This window comes from Marmota monax, unplaced genomic scaffold (genome assembly GCF_021218885.2).
Source record: "Marmota monax isolate L192 unplaced genomic scaffold, Marmota_monax_Labrador192_F-V1.1 WCK01_AAM20220418_F8-fsc00002, whole genome shotgun sequence".
Classification (NCBI taxonomy): Eukaryota; Metazoa; Chordata; class Mammalia; order Rodentia; family Sciuridae; genus Marmota; species Marmota monax.
Window position 1 is genome coordinate 33,790,540 of NW_026693571.1, and position 16,918 is coordinate 33,807,457.

The 16,918-nt window shown below is 34.6% G+C and overlaps 1 protein-coding gene across 3 annotated transcripts in view; it reads right to left on the reverse strand.

Moving 5' to 3' along the window:
- The window catches only part of Gria2 (glutamate ionotropic receptor AMPA type subunit 2), a 152,947-nt gene that overhangs the window by 41,179 nt on the left and 94,850 nt on the right, over positions 1-16,918 (reverse strand). For all 3 annotated transcript variants that reach the window (XM_058583885.1, XM_058583886.1, XM_058583884.1), the window contains exons 5-6: positions 15,270-15,323; positions 8,997-9,158 (exon numbers count right to left, since the gene is read on the reverse strand). In XM_058583885.1, the coding sequence (XP_058439868.1) occupies positions 8,997-9,158; positions 15,270-15,323 (216 nt within the window). The remainder of the gene's footprint in view (positions 1-8,996; positions 9,159-15,269; positions 15,324-16,918) is intronic.

Here is a 16,918-nt window from a genome sequence, read left to right on the forward strand (position 1 = left end):
TTTTAACAATGTTTTGTAAACCACTATCTTGCTCAACAAAAACAGATCTGGACCCAATAAAATTTTTCTCACATTGACATATCACAGGCTCTGAGAAATCTTGGAGTAACATTGAATCAGCATTGCCCAGACTAAGTATAATTTTTAAAAATTTCCTGAACACCAGGTTACTTTATAAAAGTAATGTTTTGCATAACACTTTGGAATGTTAAAGGCCTTACAGCCTGGTAAATTTCACATACTCATTGCTAAGATAGCATTAAATCATTTACATAGAATCACTGTATGCTGAATGATATTTTTGAGGGGGTTCGCACACAATAAAATGATTTGCTTCTTTTACACAATAGTTAGCAACAACAAAAAAAAAAGAAAATGGAGAGCTCTAGGAAAATAAATAAACCCACATGAAGAATCTTAGAAAGTCTTTTTTAAGCTTCCTAGCAATAGTCAAGAATCAAATAAAGTTGTAAGAAAAAGAACAGTAAGGAGGAAATACATTATATCCTTAAAATTATTCACTTGTCTTAATTTTGAATTCAACAGCCGTCTACCCTCTGGAAAAGAACTGTCTGTGATAAGGTCATCTTTAATTTACTGTAAAGCATTTTGAACATGTGCCCTTTGAAACTGCACTGCATAAAGGCATAAAACCTTCATAAAAGCTCCATATCCTTGGTAAGCACACAAGCCATATCACATTTTCCAAGGGTATGAAATGAAAGCTCCATTGGCAAGAAACCAAAATTAACATCCTTTATTATTCTTTATGAATAATAAAAATTATTTGAATCCACTCTGAAGAAAGCCTCTTCGTGTAGAAAGAATACATTAAAAACGACATTTTTTTTTGCCTAAATTACCAAGAATGGCTCCTGACCTTGACTAAAAATCTTACTTAAGGAACAAGCCTTTTATAGTCAGAAACTTGAAATGACATACTTAAGAATACAACTTTTCCTACAAAGATAGAAAAAGAAATTTAAATTAAAGCACTGTCTGGTTTTAATTTAGCCAACAGGTAAAGACTTCCTCAGAAGCAAAGCTTTTATTTCATTAGCTGCATAAATCCCTCCTGGTGTCTCCCATTTGTAACAGTTCCTTATTTTTTACAATCTATGCAAAACACATACTGTCCAGGGTGATTTAGGTTTCAGTTTGGGCACCTAGATATCAAAGATGTCTACATGCAAGTCACTACAATCTTTAGCAGAAGGGGAACCACATGAGATTTCAGAGATTCAGCAAAAAAAAAAAAAAATGAGAAATAGTAACATTTTATTGAGGACCCGGGTTAGTTTTTCACATAATCATGATTTTAGAGATTTGGGGAAAATATTAGAAATCATCACTTGTTCTCTTTACAGATATAGAAATGTGGAAATGTTACCTGCCCTGATCTTGTTCCTCATGGGAGACCTAGCTGAATTTCTACACCATCCTCATCCTGCTTATCTTTGAGGTCAGGATACCTAAAGGCTAGAAGTTTCTCCTCAGGTGAATTGGCCAAAGCGGGTTGAATCTAAGATGGCTGCCAGAGTGAAGCCAAACAAGCTCTAATTTCATTTTCACTCCATCTGCATGTCTAGTCCTTTCCTGCATTTTTTAAAACCCTTTATCTATAACCTTCCAAGCCCCAAAGGATTGAGAATTTGATTTGTAAGTTTACTTTCCCTTTCTATGGTTGGCCAAGAATGAAAGTCTCCTTCATCGTCTTAGGTCTTCTGAGAGGAAAAGTCCACCCAGTCTTTGGGGCAAAATATTGGTAAGAGAAATGAGATTTGAACACAGATATCCTGCATTATAATAACTAAAAACATCAATAATGCATATTTAATGGTATAATATATATAAAATTCTTTCAACTAACTTTGACAAAATACATATTATCAAAACCGATTTTTTTTTCCAAATTTATGAGGATATTTCAATCGCATGCACACTTTTTTAAACTATGAAATATAAAGAACTCAATCTGCCAAGCTTCTGGTTTGTTGGTGGGCAAATACTTTAATATTAGCAATGGTAAATGCTAAAGAATCAGCTGTGGGTTTTGGTCAGTTTAAACCCTTCCGAAGCAGAATTAATTCGATTAGGCCACCAGGGTACTATTTAATGCACGACACTAATTACTGGACTGAAAAAGATTTTACTATTTTCAGACTGGACTAATAAGTCTCTTAGGATAGCAATTAAGAAAGTTAGTATGTGTGTTAGGTCCTTTCCCGAGTAAAATGAGATTCTTGTGAGAAAGGCATTATTTAAAGTGCCACACAAATGTCAAGTCACATTCTGGTATTGAATCACTTAACACCAGCAAGACATCAATGACACAAAGGAGAACCAGGGTTATTATGAGAGAAGATAGAATTAATAGTCATATTGTGCAAGTTGTTGGAAATGAGGAAAACACAAAAAATATATCTCGAAATGGAAATACTTGTAAATTATTTTTAGATAGGGACAAATCATTTTTCATAATTTGCCTTTTTTTTGACATTATGTGTCTAAGGAAGGTAAAAATGCCTGCTTTCATCATCCCACAGGTGATCTAGATGCTGTGAAGGATCAGGTCAGATTTCTGCAGTCACTTTACGTATCATCAAGTAAAATTACTCACTACTTTTCTTCTATGGCTGAATGAATGGACACATCAAATGCTGTGGCAGAAATTTCAATCGAATTTCATAGCAATGATAACTACAAAGTTTCTCAGTGATTTGTATTTTCTGAATGATTGCTTTTATTTTACAGTTCATTATCCTTCACTGCTACAAGTATCTCTGGTGTACTTACTCTTGCAAACCACCCTGTAAGACTCAGAGTCAATTAGCTACAATAAGAATCTTATTTTTGATCTATAAATATTTCTCAATGGAATTTATATCAGCATATTACAAAAATGAATGGTCGCATTATTTAAAGTGCCACACAAATGTCAAAGTCACATTCTGGTATATCACTTAACACCAGCAAGACATCATTTTTTCACTTATAAATAAGAAAATTAAGAGAAATGGTGAATGTAACAAATTCACCTATTGCTTGCCATCCCCACACCACAACCACAATTCAGACAATTGTTGTCTCTTGACTAGATTGTTTGTGTTATTGGTCTGCACCTGTATTGCCTGCTATCTCTTGTCACCACAGCAGCCAAAATAATCTTCCTGTATCTAAACTGAGATCAGCAGTCTCTTCTGGAGATTCCCTGTTGATCTCAGAATAAGGCAAAATATTTCTTAGTATGTCACCAAGGCACACAAGGTCTGGACACTGCACTATTTTGCAGTGCTGGATGGTCAGACCTGGGACCCCACACATGCTAGGCAAGCTCTCTCCCACTGAGCTACACCCCCAACCCTGGATTCCACACATTTTTAAAGTACAATTTCTCAACAGTCCCTCAAAGCACCTCTGTTCAACCTTTAGCCTTGTGGAAATGTTCATATCCATTTCCCTCTCTCTGGAGCCACTGTCCCTTCTACTTGCCTGTAATTTCCATTTCTCTTTTAGGTCTTAAGCTCTATGTTGTTTCCTTCAAGAAGACTTTTCTTACCTCCAGAACCAGAATTTTGTCTTTATTATAGGTGATACTTTCTTTTCCTCTACTGTTCATTAGGTAAGTATTTATTGAATAGGTACTATGTATTAGACTTTATTTTAGGAGCTTGGGATATATCCATGAACAAACAATAAAACTGCACTTACTTTCAAGTAGTCAGAGGCAGACAATAATGTAATAAATGAATTAATGACCAATAAAATATACTTCAAGGTAAGAATGGGATTGGAGAGATGAAGCAGAGGAAGGGTGATGGCACTTCTGATGATGGAGAGACTGCAGTTTTAAATAGAGACCCTCTGTCTATTGACTCCTTGAGAAGACTTCATTGAAGCCAGGATATAATCAATGCAAGAGGCTCAGTTATGCAGGTATGTAAGGGGAAATTGATCCAGAAGACAGAATAAGCAGTGCCAAAGCCCTGATATGGGAAAATACCCTGGGACACTTAAGGATTAGCAAGCATGCCAATGCTGCTGGAACACTGTGAGTGAGAGGGACCATGCTGAGAAAGGAAGTCATATGAGACAAAGTGACAGAGCATTTAGGGTCTCCTAAGCCACGAGGATGACTTGTACATCAAGTGAAACAGAAACACATTGGAGGATTTGGAACAGAACCACCAGGATGACAAAGATGGAGAGAAGTGTAGGAAGAGAGAAATCAGTTTATGAGACTTTGGGGATCATCCTGGCAGAGACAGGATGATAGTTGCATTGAGAGTGGTTGTGGAGGAGGTGGTAAGAAATGAGGCAGTGCTAATAGGATTTTCTGACAGATTGGATGTGGGCTGCAAAGGAAAGAGGGAAGTCAAGGTCATTTTCAAGTTTGAAAAGTAACAACTGAAGGTTGGAATTGTCATCAACTGAGATGGGAATGACTTGGAAGAAATCATTTGCAGAGGCTAGGAGGAACTATCTGGTGGAAAATCCAAAGTTGAGTTTGAACATGTCTGTTTAAGATATCAGTAAGGCAGTTTGTATCAGTTCTACAAGGGAATCGTTGAGTTTGGTTCTGAAGACTGTGAACTCCTTGAAGAACAGAATTTTGTCTTTTCTTTAACACTTAGAACAGGTTCTGTTGCAGAGTAGAAATTCAACAAATATGTGTTGAATGGATAAATGAATGAGTGAATGAATGAATATCATCCCAAGTTATTAGCAAATTAGTGAAAGATAGAGTCAGATTTAAAATCTCAGTGCAAGGCTAAGGTGTATGTAGTTCAGGGTTACAGGGCTTTCCTAGCATGCAAGAGGTTCTGGGTTTCATGCTCACCACCACAAAAAATAAAATAAAATAAAATAAAATAAAATAAAATAAAATCTCAGTGCTATTATTCCAGTTATTTTTGGTATATTATGTAAGAATAAAGAATTTTAAATGTTGCAATTTATATTTGATGTCATTAAAATATATTAAATATTTCAACTCATTTAATATTTTACTGATTTATTGAATGAAATTTATTTTCATTAGGAAACTATGGAAGTTGCATTATCTTTTGAGGAAGACTAAAACTTTAAAACAATAATTTGTTTATTATTCCCACTTGATTTAATTTCCTAAGCCCAACCATGGAAAGAATTTGATATAATGAACAATATTTTTATAAGTTTTTGTGCCTATAGCACTAGTTTTTTATTGTAGAGTAATAAAATGTGATTTAAATCACCAGAAAATGTACCTGATATAGTCAATGACCCAAAAAACAACATCAAACAAAGTAATCTCATTGGAAATAATCTCATTATAGATATTTCTGCTTGCTCTCATTAAGTGAATCATATATTGAGAATACACTGTTTATATTTAGAGAATGCAATATAGCTCCTTCCAGTTTTGGCTCCTTTCTTCTGCCTATGGAAATAGAGAAAATCTCAAAAGTAGTTTTCCCACATCCATGCTTTTGATTTCCATGGTTTCAGTTATCCTAGGTCAACCATGGTCTGAAAATATGAAATGGTAAGTTCCAGAAATAAATAATTCATAACTTATAAATCACATACTATTCTGAGTAGAATGCTGTAACCTCACATTCTCATTTGTTCTCATCCACGATGTGAATCATGCCTTTGTCCAGCGTATCCACGCTTTATACACTACCCTGTTAGTCACTTGTACTCTTTGTGGTATGGCAGTGCTTGTGTTCAGTTAACCCTTATTTTACTTAGTAATGTCCTCAAAGTGCTAGAGTGGTGATGCTGGCAATTTGGATATGCTGAAGAGGAGCTGTCAAGTGCTTTCTTTAAGTGAAAAGGTGAATGTTCTCATTAAGAAAGAAAAAAAATTGTACACTGAGGTCACAAGGTCTGTGTTATTCACCTTACTGTTCACCCCATCAAGTAAGCATTGTATCATCTCAAATTATCACAAGAAAAAAAAAATAAAGGAGTACAGTGTAATAAGACATTTTGAGAGACGATAAATAACATTTATTATAGTATATTGTTATAATAGTTCTATTTTATAATAGTTGTTAATCCGTCTTGCTATGCCTAATGTATAAATTAAACTTTATCATAGTTATGTATGTATATGAAAAATCAAAATATATCTAGAGCTTGAGGCCATCCGTGGTCTTAGCTATTCACTTGGAGTCTTGGAACTTACCCATCATGGATAAGGAGGAACTATTAGAGCTTTTAACTGCTACCTGTTACATCTGTTGGCACTTGAATAGCCTTACCTCTGACAACTCCCCAAACATGTCCCTTTCACCAGTTCCAAATATTTAAGTTCTTGCAATTGCAAAAAATTGTCTAGTTCCTTGAATCTGTCATGCTGTTTCACCATTTCCAGTCTCTGTACTGCTGCTCTTTAAAAAACCCTCCCATACTTATTTTCCTGATAAACCATGCTGCTCTGGTGTCCCTCCTACGGAAGTTCTTCCCTAATTTCCCTCTCACAGACTGTCCTAATCATCTGCAAAGAACTGGCACATTTTACATGCATCATTCTCTATTACAGTTGCATGTTTGTCTCCTCCATAAGACTGTAGATTCTCAAGGGCAAGATTCATACATTTTTCATTTCTATTTTTATATTCCATTCCTGGCTCTCTAGTACATGAGCAATCTGTGTCTGTTAGGATGAACTCCCACCTACAGATGCATTTTATCCACAGATTTTCAGTCATTTTTCTAAAGTTTCAAAGACCTTATAAAATATACCTTTGAGGTAGAAGTAGAGGGATTACAACATGTTAAAACTGAAATATAACTTTGCAATTGGCTGGTGTTCCTTCATTTAGGACAGGAGTGGGAAAAGATATTTAGGTATTAGTATCTATGCTTCTAATGTTATGCTTCATTTTTTATTTTTAAAGTTAGGCCTAATCTTCACAGCAACCTAGGAATTAACAGTTATGACTGCATGGAACAGATGAGAAAACTGGACCCAAGGTCAAATAGTGATTCAGAGCCTTTTCAACTCATATACCTATGTTCTTTGCAACATTGCACAATGAAAGGCCATCATGATCTCTGAAAATTGTTAGAAGTCACCAAAAGGATGCATTATGGAAGAAAAATGCTACACAGGAAGTGAGAAAAGGAGGTCTTCATGTATGCTCCCTGCAGAGGGATATCTGGCATTGGCTTTTGGCAAATATGGTAACAGAATGTATTGCCAAAGAGCTCTTGCGCCCTGAATATACCACACATTTTGATGCAATACACATGAACCTGAGTAATGATATGACTTCTAGGAGAAAAAGTAAAATCTCATGTTCTTTCAAACTTTTCACAGCAACAACAAGGGGACAATACAATGACCAATGGAGTGTTCACGTCACATGTGCTCTTCTTCAGAGAACTTAAATTGTATCCTGTCTTGATGGACAGAAGCCTGAAGTTCCATTGTAAAGGGATGGGCAGTTACACTTCTGTTGGACACAGAGGTAGACACACCTCACATTAACTGAGGGTCCAGGTGTCCATTCGCATTCTCAACAGCTTTGTTACATGCAGATCCCTAGAAAACCACATGTAAATAGCCTAAATGCTAAATCTCGGTCAAGGCCACCAAACAGGAAGATATCTACTTCAAAAAATTAACTGAGAGTTATTTTTTAACATCCTATGGGATGTTTCTCTGAAATTGACTTAAAATTAAAAAGATTAAATTATACACCCCAAAATAGAGAACATCAAAGTTTCTAATCTTTATCTGGGACCAGTTTCACAGCCAGAAAATTTATAGTCAAATACCCTCTCCATGATGTATAATCAGGTTGACTGGGGACAGCAACTAAAATAGCACTTCCAGAACTGGTTCATATAAAACTCACTTTATAAAACACAAACAAAATCATTACACATTTGAAAAGACTTTGCACCCTTTGCCTGTCATGGTCACAAATCTCTAGAAAGTCAACAGCATGTTTCCTTCAGTCCATTCACTTCTCAATCCACTCTTGGCCAAGACTTAACTCTGCTCTCAATAAGGTCAACAAAAAAAGGAAAACAAAAACAAAATCAAAAAACCTTACTTCCAACAGCAGAAACATAGAACATTTGAAGGTAAACACATGCATATGTGTCGATACACATAAAATTGATCAAATAAATAAGTGAAGGCCTCAGTGTGTCCAAACCCATGGAGAGCAAAGCAGAATCTGTATAGGTCATATATCACAGCAGCAAATGACATCTAGTACTCCTGAAGTACTTGTTTGATTGCATAAAGCATTATATTTATTTTTTCATTATTAAAGTAATTGAGGTTTTTGTCTGCTTTCTAAAGGGTGCCAAAGTCTAGGCTATTCATCAGCAGTTATTTTGTACACACATACACACACACACACACACACAAAACACATAAATACTCTTTTTGTATGTGGCCATATGCTTATTGACCAAAGGATTCCCAGGGAGTTTTGTATAAATAAGGGAAAATTGACACCTATTATTCTTTAATTTACTTGCAAACAAAATTTTCTAAGTCACAGCCAATTGCCTTTTATTCTTCAGGTCTTATGTTAAAAATTCCCTCCTCCTCAGCTAAGGCCTTCCCAGAGCATCTAATTCAAGGAAAGACACCTGCTGTGTCTTTCAGTTTGCTGTCCCCTTTCTCCCTGGCATTATTCTCTCAGGGCTATTGCCCTTCCTCCATTAAACTGTGAGTAAAAACAGGACTCTTTATTTTATTTCTTTTTTTGTTTGTTTGTTTAAGTCACCCAAGTGCCGGTACAGAATCCACTCAATATAAAAAAGCCAAATGGATAAATAAATGAATGCAGGTAATTGCAAACAGGAAGAAAACGAAATTGTTTCTAACTTAAACATAATGTAAAAACTGTATTTAGCAGTCTATAATAAATTATGTTTACCAAAATTTGATCTGGGCTCTCTATTCCTTCCTGTATTTTCCACACTCCATCATTACCCTTATATGAAAAAAAATAAAATAAAAACAGAAATGAAAAGCAAACCTTAATTGTGGTTGTATGTGCTCCAGGATATTCTTTTTCTTCCAGTGTTGACCATCTTTCTATAAATTTAGACACCAAGGAATCATCATAATCCACTATCTGAAAGCCAGAGACATTTGCGCCTCCAAACTGAATTTTTAGTAGGTCTCCATCAGTAAATCCCTAGACATAAAATATTTGTATGTCATTCAAGTAGAACTTAACATTCCCCAAATAATTCTACACATTGTGGCTTTACATATTTTAAAGAACATATGAGAGATAAAAAGTCTCCAAAAATATTTTTACGCATTTATCAGTCAAAGTTCCTCACCAGCGCCTAACATCATGTAGGTATCACAGTGGGTCCTTATAATCAATCCATGCTTAATGATTGGCTGTCTCATAAAGTACTGAAGAGTCCTTGTATAAAAGTTCTCCATTTTATTGAGAGACCATCAATTAATAAGGAATGAGCTTTATTTATTGAATCTAAACAGAACACTGCCATGTGGTTACAGACACTAACATTAATCTAGTTCAAGACTGCAACCTTGTGGTCAAGTCATTCCTATTTAAATTGATCATTCCCTGGCCTGGGATAAACATCTTTAAAATGAGAATGGAAGGTACATGCCCAGTCAGTGTTCTCAATTGCTTAATTGAAAATACACAATTTCAAATTAAGCCTGAAACTAATTTTATAGAACATATTAAATTTTATAAGATCAATGTCTATTACATTATTAGAATGAATTCATTCACTACTAAAACTATCATGTGGTATTTTCATTGATTTCAAATATTGTGCTGTCGTGAATTTTGACTCAAATTGATTATCAAAAATAAAAATCACAATTTCAATATGTCACAATTATAAATATATCACATTTTATAATTATAAAATATTCATATTTTAAAATATTTTCTTATTTAAAATGATTCATTATTGTGCATAATGATTAAGAGTGCCATGAATTAAGTGTGGGTCCTCATACTGAAAAAAATATAATATTTTCATTGTTGTTGATATGAAAATATATACATATATAGAGAGTTACACTAAAACATACATAACAAAAATCAGAGATTCTCTGTTCAACCCCACCCATGGTCCAGTTAAGCTGCTTCAAAGCCTTCAATTTCAATGATTTCATTTTCACTAATTTACCTGTTTTTTTGTTGTTGTTGTTGTTGTTTTAATTACACACTTTCACTGTTCTTTCTTAATTTCTTAATTTTAGATATTTTTGTTGAGTTTTTATTTATGCTAAATGAGTATATAACCCAGTTATGTAACCAAACCATTTCTCTCTTCACCCATTTTGATCAATGTTTTCTGTTTACATATTTTTAACTCTGTTATTAGTAGCAAAGTCAAATAAGGTACTAGGATTGCATTTTTTTCCTTGAGCATTATTTCACCTGAATGTTAATCACCGTCTCTTCACTACTAGAGATCTCTATATGCCTAACCTTATGTTTTTTCAGTTGCTTCATGAAAACATTTCATATACATATAAGAAAGGCTTCTTTACAAAAGAAATATTCAAACATCAGGAAATCTATTTCAGTGTAATCCTAAATATTTAATTTCTAGGACTCCTCCTTACTGCTGCAAGCTGAATTGGTTCCTCTTTCCTTCTACTTTACAGCTATTACTACCCTAATGTGTTCCTTCACTTCTTTTTTTATAGTAAATCTCATTTCCTGGGTCATATTTCCTTTTTCCTTTATTCTTTCTTTCTACTAGATTCCTTCATAGTTTCCTAAAACACATTGGAAGTAAAGTTTTTGAGACATTTTATATTTGAAATGATTTTACCCTGACACTTGATTAGCACTTTGGCTCAAAATAGGATTTTGAGTTGAACACTCTATGACTTAAATGTATCATTCCGTTGACTTTCATTTTCCATTGTTGCTCTCAAAAAAGTCATTTCTAATTCTTTTTTGCATGTGACCTGCTTCTCGCTCCTATCTACTTCCCTGTTACTGCCCCAAACTTCTAAAATCTCTTAATCTCTGAAATTCCATGATGATATTCTCATTTTCATCCTTTCTTCTATTATTGTATTATTTATTCAGTGGTGAGATTTGTGTCATTTCTACATTTTTCAAACAATTCTTTAATAATTCCCTGCCCCTATTTTTACTCTTCTCTATTTCTACAAAGTCAATTATTAAAATATTGTAACCCTTAAATTAAATGTCTAAGTTTCTTTCAGGTTTTCTTTTTTCCCATTTTATATCTTATTGTCCTTTCGTCATATAATCTAGAAGTTTTTCTCAATTTTATTTTACAATTAATGTAATTTAATTTTCTATTGTAAGAAATAAAACAAATTAGCTTTCCAATGATTTTATTCTTCATTTTATTTTTTATGGGTTAAAAGTATTTTCCTTTATTTTGCAGTAGATATTAACTCTGATTTTGAACATTTTTCCTATGTCACCTGTGTTTGTATTGCATCCTTCATGGCAAAAAAAATTTTTTTTTTTCTCAAATGACTAGTCATGCTTGATTATTTCAGATTAAGACCCTGGAACGTTTCTTGGAATTTTTATATATGTGAGTGAGGCTCATTAGCAAGTATGCTTTGCTATAAGATAGATTATTGGGTGGGGTGGACAGAAGTGTGTCCTGCCTATATCTGCTCCATTTGGTTTCTTCAGATCATCCACTCTCCACATAAGTGTAGATATGTGACCAAATTCTAGAGACAGATGGCAGATGAGGGACGTGAGGTTCAGAATTCCACTTGTAGACTTTCATTTAGTTGTCTTGTGTTTTTAACACATGCCTCTTGAGTCTCACAAATTCCTCCAATTCATATTTTCTACAAAGTATATTAACAAGAGAGAAGTGGGGGTTTAGGGACCAAGGCTTGTGGATACTTGTTTATTTGGATTGGGTGGAATGAGTACTTGGGGTGTCCAATCATTCCTGCAAGGGACTTTGAATCAAATACTTTGTCCCAGGTGTTCCTAATAATTCCTGGTTTCCTGGAATCCACCTCAGAGGTGGAACTGTGATGCCCTTCCTCTGTGGGCCTTTACTGCTTTGGCCAATGGTTCACGAAATACATAACTTTTCTCAGATAAATTGGCCTTGGAATGGAAACCACTCCCTCCTTGGTCAAGGCGAAAACTAACTGGAATCTGGTAGAAAGGCCCCTGTCTCTGCCTTGTCTCCTGTTGGAAGAAGGTGATACAATTTATGCAACAGAAAGTCCTAGGGGATCTGGGCTCAGACAGAGCCTAAACCTAACCTTAACCACATTCGTATTTAGCTCTCTTTCCTTCTCTGCCTTGCCTCCTTCACTCACTTACACATTGCTCCTGAAAGCGCTTCCTCAATAATGTGCATATGAATACCCTTGTTGGGCTTTATAAGCCAGTAAATGCTGCCTCTTTTTAGCTATCTCACTCTGCACTTTTTTTTTTTTTAAGTTTTATCTTCCTTCTGTTAGCTATCCCACATATTCATCCTTCATCTGCTCGATGTCCTAAAAAATTTTGTTGACTTCTGGCATAATTGGTATTTTCTTTCCTATTTTCTCCTTCCTTTTCATTAGGTTTTCAAACATTTTTATCCTTTTACTGTTGTTTTACTGTAATTTTACTACGAACAATAAATTCAGTTGCAAATATGGGTAAGATTTTAAGCTGGCTTTAGTGAGGATCTGCATTTCCCTAAGTTTTCTTCTTTCCTGTCCAAAACTTTTCAATTTATGAGGAGCAGAAGGAAAAGGAGATAATGAATGAGAGCAGAGAAGCCAAGGCACAATCTGAATTGTAGAGACATTATTTTTAAAATAATTAAGTTAAATCCATGACAGCAGAAGGGATGAGGAAAGGAAAACAGGATGCCCTTATGTGCACTTTATGTACTAGCTAGCCTTTCAATTGCTCTTTCAGGAATTTATTCTCAGACTCTGTTTCAGAAGCCTAATCAAGGATTCAGCAATTGCTGAAGAAATTCATCAATAATGATATCTGAAGTTTTTGAAGATTTTTTTGTTTTGTTTTGCTTTGTCTTTATCTTTTATAACCAATTCCTCTAACACTCTGCAGACATTCTCCAGACACTGGCTGGGGGAAAAAGGACATTCTCAATCAAGAATTTGGATTAAAGCCATTCACCTTTGGATGGCATTCTTTAATTTTAAATGTCAGTGGAATTTCTGAGGATGCCCTAAATTCTCAGAAATGACAGCATGATACAGACTTTTGAAATTACGATTCACTAGAAGTTCCAGGTGGTGAGGAAATCAAGTGTTCAAAAAAGGAAAAGCAAAACTTGAATTCAGATCAAGTATTAGGTAGATTTCTCCATAGAAGCATGATAGCAGCTTTGTGTTTTTTTTTTTTTTTTTTTTAACTTTGGTCATTCAACATTCAAATACTTATTTCCTTTTCCATAGCATCAGATACCAACTTTCAAATTGATGAGCCGCCTTCTGTCATTATTTCTGAATGTTCCAGTATAATCTTCTCCATCTGGACATTTTTAAAGATCACAGCTTTCGATGTGGCTCTGTGTTGTTCATCAAATGGCAGGATTCACACAGGGACTGGCTGTCCAGGCTGTTCTCTGCCTGAATGTGGCTCTGAAGAGCCTTATTACAGAATTTCATTTATTTTAACTCTTACTTTTTTATAGGAAGTACTTTAGGATCTCCTTAGTACACTATAAGGAAAAAGCCTAGATAATTTTTTTGTGTGTATGTGGGGGTGGGGTGGGTAACTAGGGATTGATCCCAGGGGTGTTTTACCACTGAGTCACATTCCCAGCCCATTTTACCTTTTGTTTTGAGACAGGGTCTCACTAAGTTGCATAGAGCCTTGTTAAATTGCTGAGGTTGCCCTCTAACTTGCAGTCCTCCTACTTCAGCCTCCCAAATTGCTGGAATTACAGACCTGTGCCACCCCATCTGGCACAGAGAATTTTTATGACTGGACCGTCATCTCATCACTAAGCAAATCTCATCTTGAACAAACCAACTTCTCCCAATAGCATGTTGATTAGAAATTTATTATTCCTAAGTCATTGATACAACCTTCAGTGAAAACAGTATTTATGGTAAGCTGATAAATTTTGGTTTTTTTTTCCCTCTTCTTGTCACAAGTCAAAATGATGTCTTGTGATATACAATCCAGAACTTCAGAAACTATAAAATAAATCTACATTTGTATTAAAAAAAAAAAAAAAAAAAAACTCTACCAGACTCCTACCATGCTATTTAGACAAGCTTTCATTCTCTTTCCTTCTTTTTCTTTGATTCCTGAGGACATTATACATGAGCATGCAGGGAGTAGTTCTTAATTACAAAGGATCATATACAATTAAAGATCATAAAATTTTACAATAATAAAGGCCAAAGCTTATTTCACTACTGATCTAAAACCTTTGTGAAAAAAAAGATTTTATAATTCCAAATTAATTGATTATACTTGAGAAGGAAATACAATTAATCACGCAGTCATTTCAGTGTAAATTTTAATTTGACAGTGAAAAATAAGGAACACCTGGACAATTAATTTATATATTTATAAAAATTTCCCCCTGAATTGAAATTAGCTTCCCATATAGATATATTTTATTAAGTCAAATATTGTTCTGTAGATTTTTTTTGGGGGGTGGGGTACTAGGAACTGAACCCAGGCACTTAATCACTGAGCCATCCCCAGTCCTTTTTATTTTTTAATTTTGAGACAGGGTCTTAGTAACTTGCTTAGACCTTCACTAAACTACTGTGGCTGGTTTTGAAGTTGCAATCCTCCTGTTTTAGCCTCTTGAGTTGCTGGGATTATAAGTCTGTATCACCACACCAGGCAGTTATACATAGCTATTTTTGTGGTTGCTTTGTGGGTTGTAGGGAGGTTTGAACTCAAGGGAACTTACCCCAAGCCACATCCCCAGCCCTGTTTTGTATTTTATTTAGAGACAGGGTCTCACTGAGTTGCTTAGCATCCCACTCTTTCTGAAGCTGGCTTTGAAGTCCTGATTCTCCTGCCTCAGCCTCCTGAGCCTCTGGGATTACAGGTGTGTACCACTGTGCTTGGCATATTTCTATAGCTTGTTACATAGTTTGTAATAATGGGAGATTGACTGGGAATGGAAATTGGGAAGTAAATCTAAAATATAACAAATAGGAAATATATTGTCATTTATAATCTATCAAATATAAACAAACTATATTTTTAAAATACCACTAATAAATGATGATTGCTCTAAGTTTTTATTAATAAGCATATCTAATAATAATAAGTACCAGTTAAGTCACCTACCAGATTTGCAATGATGTAGTGGTACCCTTTAACATGTTTCCCAATGGTAATAACCTAATAAAGGTAAAGAGACAATTATTTAATAAAAGCAAATGATATAAATGTAAGCTACTGATATTATGATCTAATTTAGGAAAAAAATGAAATTTTATCTGCTATGGTTTTTTAAATAATATTTATAATAAATCATCAAGTAATATATGATAAAATATAATCATCAAATCTAGACACTATTCCTCTTAGAAAGCAGTAATAATAAATTTTAGTGCTTAATAACTGTTATCTTTCACAAAGTCAATCACTGAACCATAATAACTATCCCGTTTTTGTCAATAAAAAAATAAGCACACAAAGTCCTTAAGAAGTTTAAAGATACATAAAATCAAAATATATTTAATTCATGAGTCATAATTTCATTCCTACAAAAGTTACATCCTTGTTATTTTAGTAAAAGATTAAACACTTGAAACTGACACCTGAGATTTTATGTTCACAGATCTACATTCAAATATAAATACAAATAAAGTTTCTAGAATGACATAAATTTAAGAATATTAGTGAACAAATAAAAAAATTTCTTCATGAGTATATAAAATAATACTGCTATCCTAAGGATCTTGAAATGTTGACAGCTTAGTTCAAATGGACATTATTTCTAGGTTTAGACAGCCAAGTATCAGAAAAACTAATTTTTTTTTCTCTACAGTTGTCAAGCATATCATGGAAGAAGTGGTCACCCTGGTAATAACACTCTCAATAGTTTTGGACATTATTGAATCAGTTTTAGTTTTCATTGACCTATGTCAGTTATAAAGAGAGTAGGTACCTTTGAAATGTCTGTGCCATTGTACTGGTACATAGTCACAGTTAATCCTCAACCTGCAATGGACTTATGTCCTGATAAATCCACTGTAACATGAAGATATCTGAAGTCAAGCATGCATAGAATACACTTAACAAACATTAGAGTATGGGGTGTTGTCACTTGGGATGACATGGTAGACTGAGAGGTCTGCCTCATTGCCACCCCAGCATCACAGAGAATATCACATGCATGCTGCTAGCCCAGGAAAAGTCTAATATTCAAAATTCAAAGTAGAACTTTACTGAATGCATATGGCTTTCTCATACCACTATACAGCTGAAAAATCATAAAGTAAGCTACCCTAAATCCAAGGTCATCCGCATTCAAATGAAATTTCTATTTGTAAGAAAATGATCACACCAATGGAATGTATGAAATGCCAAGGCTGTAGACAGGAATTCAAACCATTAGCTCACTTTCCTGATTAAACCGATTTGGTGGTTTCCCGTTGTTTTAGCATAATAAGCATAATTTTTTAATGTGCTTTAAATGCCAAAGATCTTGTGACCTTCTTCAAACCTACTTTCTCCATTCTACATTCTTACATGGCTATCTTTTAGTTTTTTTGCACACAAAAGTCTTTTTCCCATCACTTCAGGCTATGCACAGTGGATCTCAGCCTAATCATCCCATCTGCTGGGAGAGGAATTCCCTGACTTTCCATCAACCCAGACCAAGCCAGGTGCTCCAAAGCAGCACACTTACACACCAACAACAAAACTCCTGGGAAGGATTCTACCATATGCCACTTGGATAGGAAGTGTTAGCTGTTCAAAAGAAAGTT